Below are 7,799 nucleotides of genomic sequence, written 5' to 3'. Positions count from 1 at the left end.
GCCGGGCCGGGCCGGGCGGCGGCGGGGCGGAGAGCGGCCTTGAAAACGCGCGTTTCCTCGCCCGGGCAGGAGGCGCAGGATGGCGGCGCTCCCCTCGCCGCTGGAGTCGGCCAGGTTCATCGCGGAGCGCAGCAGGGACGTGTCCGTGGAGGAGGAGGGCGTCAGGAGCCTGGCGGAGGCTCTGTTCGACAAGGTCTCGGCCGAGGAGTTCGGCGTGGCGGGCTGGAAGTGCCTGCACGAGCTCAACCCGCGGGCGGCGAGCGAGGAGGCGGTGAGCTGGGTGTTCCTGGTGGACACACTCAACTTCTCCTTCTGGTCCGAGCGCGACGACCGCAAGTGCCTGGTGAAGTACAAGGGCAAGAGCTACAGCGGCTACTGGTCCCTCTGTGCCGCCGTCAACAGGGCGCTCGACGACGGTCAGTGCCGCCCGCTGTTGGGGCGTCCGTTACCGTAACGGCCGGAGGGCCCCGCCCTGGCCCGGGGGCGGCGGGGAAGTCCCGCACTCAAAAGCAGTGCCCGCCCTCCCGCACACCCTTGGACGCGATTTTGGTAGGCGGGTTGTGCAGGCGGCCCCTTTGGGCTTGGGCAAGTGCCTTGGTAATACCTGTGGGCCGAAAATACGTTATTTGTGACTGGTTGTATTCATACCACGATAGATGAGAAGACCATGTTTAAACTGAGAATCCTAAGGGGTTCTCTGTGTTGAACCAATACCAAAGCGGCTCCAATAAATCTGAAAAAACACACGCTTCTAAAAACAATAGTCTGTTACTTGCTCCATTGTTGCTGTCTTCTCATCAGTGCTAATTAGCACCTGAAAAATCTATTTGTAGGTACAGGTGAAACTTTTAATTAAGTTCCTATATGTTTGCATGCAAACTAAGGGGGAGTTTGTGTGAAGATACTTTTTATAAATGCAGAATTATTAGGAGCTACATGCCAGGTATATATTTGTGTGGTATGCTATGAAAACACCACGCTGAGCTGTGAAGACTAAACAGTTGGAAAAAAATGCATGTTAAAAGGAAGGAAAAGTACCATGATTACACCTCGGAAGTAGTTATCTATAGATGGGAACACTGTGTGCAAACGCATACTTCGTTTGAAGCAACGATTTGAGTGTAATCATCACTTGGTTGGTCTTAAGAGTTGATACACTTTTCAAGTCTTCATTGCAGTATAAATGCTTTCATCTGTAGTAGGCCACTACATTAGTTCTTCAGGTGTGATACGATAGTCTAAAGATTTTATTTTCACTTTTCTGAAGGAATACCTATTACCAGTGCCTTGTATTATGCCACCATGACACTTGAGCAAGTTAGGCACGTATTTCGCTCTGACACAGAAGTCCCCATGCCTTTGATTGAAGAGAGACATCGTGTGTTGAATGAAAGTGGAACAGTTCTGTTGGAGAAATTTGGAGGTTCTTTCCTCACCTGTGTTAAAATGAGTGAAAAAAGTGCTCAGAAACTACTACGGTTAGTAGTGGAAAATTTCCCTTCTTACAGAGATGAAGCTGTATTTGAGGTAAGTTGGTTCTAACATTGAATTTTTATCATAAGAACTTACTCCTTACTCATTGTGGCTTTAAAGTATAGCTGTTAAGTTGTCCATGAAAATTCTTCTGAAAGGGTGGTCAGTTCAGAATTGATCTAAAATTTGTGAATTGTTGGGATTTTTTTTTAATCTAGAAAAACAGAAGGTGAACAGAAACATTTCTGTGGCAGTTAGTGTATTCAAAAATAAAATTCAAGAGAAATAAGGAAAATTACCATTATTTTAGCATTATTTTAGCATTTCACCTCAAATCAATAGAGAGATTGGTCTATATAATGAAAAGAAAATCGGACTTTGAAATTGGTGTTCTTAAAAATATGTGTTGCTATTAGCAATAAAGACAGGAAAGAAGGGTTTTTCTTTTAGATAATATTTCTGGACCAAACTATACTCTTTTATTAAGATGAGGTGAAATTATATAGATTTCATTTCTCTATTGATCTTATCTCTAAAAACAAAATCACACGATTTGTTAACAGAATTTTGCCTAATTTGTTGAAATTCAGTTTTTTATTTCTTATGAGTCATTTTTCCAGAAAAAGCTTTTTTTTTTTCATATTTTGTCTCTGTTTTCAATCATTCTGTTGTTGCTGTAATATATTATGATACTGTTCCATTCCCAGTTGGATCAGGAACACATTGTACCCACTGCATATATATCATGTTTGAAGTAATTTTTGCCTGAAAAGTCACAATCTGCTTCTAATCCTCATCCCCTCCACTTTATCTTGAGTTTCTCTGCAGCTAATGAAGGAAATGAGGCCCTGATAAAACTGTGAAAATGTGCAACTATGGGGAATCCAGACTGTTGTTGATTCAGTAGACATTGCATGGACAGCTACAGACCAGAATTAAGCCCAAATTGTCATACTTTTATCCGGGTTTACAGTACACTGAAGCTTTTTGAAACAGTTTCCCTGAAAGAGGAAAGCTGCTGGGAAGTAGTGTGTTTGGTATCTTCCATGTCTTTGATTTTGTCTAAACAGACATGTTCTTTGTTAAGTGTCAGTGATACATCTAGCTACTTCTGTGTTCAGTCCTATCTATAGTAGTATTCATCTGTTAGGTCTGGAAGACTTCTTTTTCTATTGATAGTACAGCCTATACTAATAGCTTGTGCAGTCTTTCAAGATAACTCCCTGGAACACGGTTCACTAGGGCTTTAAGCTAACTGCACTTACCACTTAAATCTGCTCTTGAGTAGGTGGCATAATTTTATTTTCCTGTGTCTCCTACTGTGGAGTAACATATCATATTTACATGAACAATCGCAGGTTGTTGCTAACTGATCTTTGAAGCTACTAATTTAATTCGCTGGAATTTTTTTTTACATATGAAGTAAACCTTTTGAAGATTTTGTGTGTGTGCGTGACCAGAAAGGAAATATTTTCCAAGTGATACATAGAATATTTTTCTTATCTTTATAGTGATTGTATTCATTGACGTAATGTCTTTCATGAGATGGTTCTGAGTGCTTTATAAAGCAAGGCTCACTAAGAGCAGCAGCAGACTACAAAATGAAAAGCTGTTCCAAAAATGATCGCAGACCATAAGCATTGACATAGTAGTAAAGCCTCTTGCACCAATACGGAAGCTGTATTTCTGCTTTCACAAAGCAAGCTGTGTATTTTGAAGGTGGGTGAAATAATGTAGACCAAGTTTACACCCTCCTTGTAACAAATTAGTTAGCACCTAATACCAGGGTGACAGGGATCTTATTATCAACACTGTTGCTTTGGCAGCAGATTGAGATCTCCCAAGTAAGACTTTGCCTTCCGTACAGGATTGGGAGGGAACTGAAAACAAGGTGAGAAATCCAAAAACAAAGCAGTGATCTTCAATAACTCTCAATGATAGAAATATGTATGAAAAATAAATTCTGTAGTAGACTCATACGATCACAGTTTAAAAATTACATGGATAGACTATGACAGCTTTCCTCAATTATGTTCTGACCTCCAAGGGTAGCTTCTAAAATTAAGATAGTTCTCTGGCTATATGTTTTACCAAACACACACAAAACCTTTTTCAAAACTACACACTACTGACTGTATTTTTATAAATTGGCTATGTTCCTCTTCTTCTGAAAAGTGAATTGCAAACAAAAAACAAACCCCTCCAAAACCTTTTTGTACTAGTATGGATTTTCTTTTTTATGGTTCCTATGGCCTTAAACTTAAGTGCATTTACATACATATTTAAATGCTGTGCTGAATTTGAATCCTGGTGGAAGTTATGTAGACTATGTTATACTTGCATATTCAGGATTTTCATGCTCTGACATACATGCCATGGAGTCCTTTCAGAGCTTCCAGTCATTGACACTCCATGTATGCACCTCTTTTTTCCCCATCACCTGGGGCTGAGAATATAAAATAATAATGATCCACCTATTCTCTGTTTTTTTTACTAGCTGTGCTGTTTTGATCTTTTACCAACCCAGTACTCCTCCTTTCTCTTCATATCAGTAGGTCAGAATTAGTTACATCTCTTGATACTGGCTCATTGTAGCGAGGGGGAGGCACAAGTGTTCCCATTCTGGTAGCTTTTCCTGGAAAGTGAGGGTGTTCTTGAAAAAGCAGTTTAGTAGTAGTACCATCAGGTAAAATGCTCCATTTTTGGACAAGTGATACCTTTCATTGCTGTTCTGTTGAAAAGAATGGTGGAAAATTTTATTACAAATGCTAAGTAGTATTTTTCGTAAATAGAACTTTACATGAACTTCAGAAGGTCTATGCAGTATAGAAATTAACGATAATTGAAACAATGAAATTATAAATCCGTGTGCTTGATGAAAAGTCCCAGACAGTATTTTTCTTCCAAATTAAATTGCTGCATGAGATGAAAAGTTCCATTTGTATTCTTCCTTCCTCTGCTTTTGTAAAACAGTGTAGTGCTGGAGGCTATCAGTTCTTTACTATATTGGAAAAAATCTAAATGCTATCAGAAGAGCAATCTTTGTCTTTGTTTTTCATTAGCTTCAGGGCTGTAGGAGCTGTAATGGGATTTGGTCTATTAATTATTTACTTCCTGTTATGTTTTAAATGGTATTTTATTATTTAACCTACAAGATTGTCTATAGTATTCTCTAGAAGTAAGTTTATCTATGTCAAATAGGGCATGAAGTACACAGAAAGAAACAGTTTTCAAAATGTTTGCGGAAGTTATTGTTCTGTGAAACATAGTAAGACATTTTGTTTTCAGTGTTTTTGGAGAACAGCACTTAATGACAAAAAATGCACTTTGTTTTCTGGAAGAGTCTGTAGCATCTTGGCAATAAAGTAAGATTAAATCAGTTTTTAAAACGTCATTTGTAAATTGTGACTGTGAAATAGGGTAGTAGAATAAAACTTGAAATGAATAGAATCCCCATCTTGTATTTTAGAGTAGCCATTTCAGTTATGTCATGTTGGTAGGCACACTTTATGAAAAACTGAAAATCTGTTTTAGCTGTAAGCAAAAAGAAACCCTAACCCACTTGTAGCTATTTTTTTTAAAGATGCAGATTTACTTTTACACATTTTTTGTCACAGAGTGAAAACCTTAAATCCATACAGGTCATTGCATATCTTTAGCTTTTCCCTTTGTGAGTAATCACAAAAGCGCATAAATTTTTGCAGATTTAGCACCAGCAATAAAATATTTGACAGAAATAGAACCATTCATAGTACTTAAAAAACAAACAAACAAAAAACCTCATATTTGCAAATACACCACTTACCGAAATTAATGAGGGAAAAAGGAATTAACTAGCAAGATCTGCTATACACTACTGAGTCATTCAATATACTTTTGACTAGAATTTTGTTTCCTTAACATTAGGGATAAGATGATTAACAAAACATGTCAGTTGTCTGATGTAATACATGCTACTTATCCTTCTCTAAATAAAAGGTTAGATGAACAACTAGAGTTTCTGAAAGAATTTGTGTTTGCTGGACTGCAGTTGGCATGTTTGCCCAGTAGAAATAAACATTTATGGGTTCTGAGATCCAAGTGTAATCTGAGCAATCTTCTATTGAATCACAGTAATTTGTAGTATGTTTCTCTTATTTCAAAAGTTTGAAGGTTCCATGTGATATTTTTTTGCGGTTCAATAGTGTCTTAATTTTAAGGTGTTCATAGTGTTGTTCCTTTTTTGTGTTTGTTAATTAAAATATTTACTTAAAGAAGAAGTAAGTTGTGTTTTCTAGAACAACGCAACTCCATGTCTTTCTCTGTACATATAATTTTCTCTCTCTATTGATGTCTCTGAGGCGCTTAAATAACTTGGGAATTTTTCTTTATCAGAATAAAAAGGTGTCCTTTTACAAACGAGCACAAATACTTGTGGCTGATACCTGGAGTGTATTAGAAGGCAAAGGAGATGGCTGCTTTGGTGACATTTCTAGTCTGACTATATTTGCTGACTACAGGATCCCTCAAGTTCTTGTTCACTTAAAAGCAATGAAATACTCTGAGGAGCTAATGAAGAAACTGCATGAAGGTTTGTACCTCCCTTACTAATATTGAGTAATTGTGTTTTCTGATAGTGTAGACTAAAGCTAATTTTAAAATTTAATGTTTTGTCACTGTGAGGGTTTGGGGTTTGGGTTACCCCCCAAGGAATGAGGAGTTCTTATGTAGTGATGGGGTGACAGGGGAGATCTCGTTCTCTAACAGTAATCTCAAATGAGATGTTAAACTTTTTTTAAGATCAAACTGTTCCTTGGATTAAACACCAATGAGGGATGATTAAAGAGACTCTAAGCCCATTGATTTCTGAGTTTCAAAAAGGCCACTGTTGTGAAAAATTCTTCAGCAGGAGTGTAGTTTGGATTTTCAGGTTTAGATAATAGAAGCTCCAATTTCTTCATTAGTTCAAAGAAGGTGTAACGTATGGGGATTCCTGTTTATCTGTACTGAACTGCTAGCAACTACTGTTTATATAAGGACAAGTAAGATATATTTTTAAACTGACATTTATAAATATTATTTTGTAGCTTTTAATGAAGATAATCATTCAAGATGAGAAATGAATCTCACTTTTTAACCATCATTTCATTTTCCTGCGCATACTAACTATGAACTTCAGTGAATAAAAACATAAATCAATCCTTTTGCTGCTGTAAAATGACTATTTATAGGGAGAACTGTTATTACTCAACTCTAACATTACACAGCAGGATAAACAGACAAACACAATTGTTCATGGATCTTAATAGAATGGCTGCATATGTAAAAGAGACCCATTTATCTGAATTACTTGGATGGGCATGTCCTTATTAGGATTCATGGAAAAGATAAATTGTCTACATGATAAATTTAATCTCTCATCTCCTTAATAGGAGTAAAGTTAACCCTTGCAAAAATACAGTCTTGGAATTGTGCTTGGGTATCCTTTTTATGTGCACAAACAAAAAAATAAGTCATATAATGTGCAGTGTAACCCAAACGTGTTCTTTTCTTAATCTACTCTCTTCAAATACATGAAGGCCTTTTAACTGAATTTGAGACAAACTTACATGTTGGTAAACTTAAAACATTCTATAGAAAATGTGTAGCAACACAGTTATTGATGGTAGTGTAAGCTGTCAAAATTGCAGTCCTAGGAGAGAATAAAAATGAATAAAAAAAAATTCAAGACATTCTGGGTCTTCTGTCTCTCAAACATAATTGAATTGCTGTTTCTTGTGTCCTGCAGGAGTAATTTTCCAATCTGGAGATAAGCAGGAGGTGGAGATCCGTGGTTGTTCTATCTGGTGTTGTGCATTGATTTGTAAGCACCTGCTGGAGCTCTATGAGAAGAAGGGTCAAGACATGAGTGAAAAGATCAATGCAGTCTTACTTGATTATTATCTTTGGGACTATGCCAGGGATCACAGGGAAGACATGAAAGATATTCCATTTCATAGAGTACGGTGTATATATTATTAATGCCAGTCTCATAGCTGTTCTACTGATGCGTTATTCTGCATTACTCTTTTCATACATTGGTCTGTCAAATACTAATTTGGAACTTGCTAAGTCAAATACTTGCTTTCTAATGATGCATTTAATAACTTCTGCTTATTTTTTTCTGAATTTTTCACTAGCCATGACTGGAATTAATAAGACAAAACTTTTATGGACAAAACCTTAATTAATATGGATTATTACTCATGCCTTGAGTTCTGTGTTTGCCTGTGTGTTATGTGTATATATGTATGCATATGTATATACACAAATACATACATATTCTTTACACTCCAGGCAGTTGTTCT

General features: G+C 37.2%; 1 protein-coding gene across 2 annotated transcripts; it reads left to right on the top strand.

Annotated features, from left to right (window-relative positions):
• Window positions 1–6: 6 nt before the first annotated feature.
• Window positions 7–7,787, top strand: CUNH9orf64 (chromosome unknown C9orf64 homolog). 2 transcript variants are annotated; one of them, XM_026088499.1, is made up of 4 exons: window positions 7–416; window positions 1,268–1,527; window positions 5,848–6,043; window positions 7,241–7,787. In XM_026088499.1, the coding sequence occupies exons 1-4, from the start codon at window positions 80–82 to the stop codon at window positions 7,471–7,473; spliced, it is 1,026 nt and encodes a 341-aa protein (XP_025944284.1). In that variant the 5' UTR covers window positions 7–79; the 3' UTR covers window positions 7,474–7,787. The 2 variants fall into 2 exon arrangements, with proteins under 2 accessions (XP_025944284.1, XP_025944285.1); XM_026088500.1 differs by lacking the exon at window positions 7,241–7,787 and adding an exon at window positions 6,540–7,174.
• The last annotated feature ends 12 nt before the right edge of the window (window positions 7,788–7,799 follow it).

The sequence above is a fragment of the Apteryx rowi genome, unplaced genomic scaffold, assembly GCF_003343035.1.
Source record: "Apteryx rowi isolate R43461 unplaced genomic scaffold, aptRow1 scaffold_77, whole genome shotgun sequence".
Classification (NCBI taxonomy): Eukaryota; Metazoa; Chordata; class Aves; order Apterygiformes; family Apterygidae; genus Apteryx; species Apteryx rowi.
The sequence above is the reverse complement of the archived record's forward strand: the minus strand, read 5'-3'. Positions and strand labels throughout refer to the sequence as shown.

What these genes read in the sequence shown, in the direction of transcription:
- CUNH9orf64 (XM_026088499.1), top strand. Translation starts at nt 80, where the DNA reads ATGGCGGCGCTCCCCTCGCCGCTGGAGTCGGCCAGGTTCATCGCGGAG. An exon ending in CAACAGGGCGCTCGACGACG is followed by an intron (nt 417 to 1,267) that starts GTCAGTGCCGCC and finishes ACTTTTCTGAAG; the next exon opens with GAATACCTATTACCAGTGCC. An exon ending in GAGATGAAGCTGTATTTGAG is followed by an intron (nt 1,528 to 5,847) that starts GTAAGTTGGTTC and finishes TTTCTTTATCAG; the next exon opens with AATAAAAAGGTGTCCTTTTA.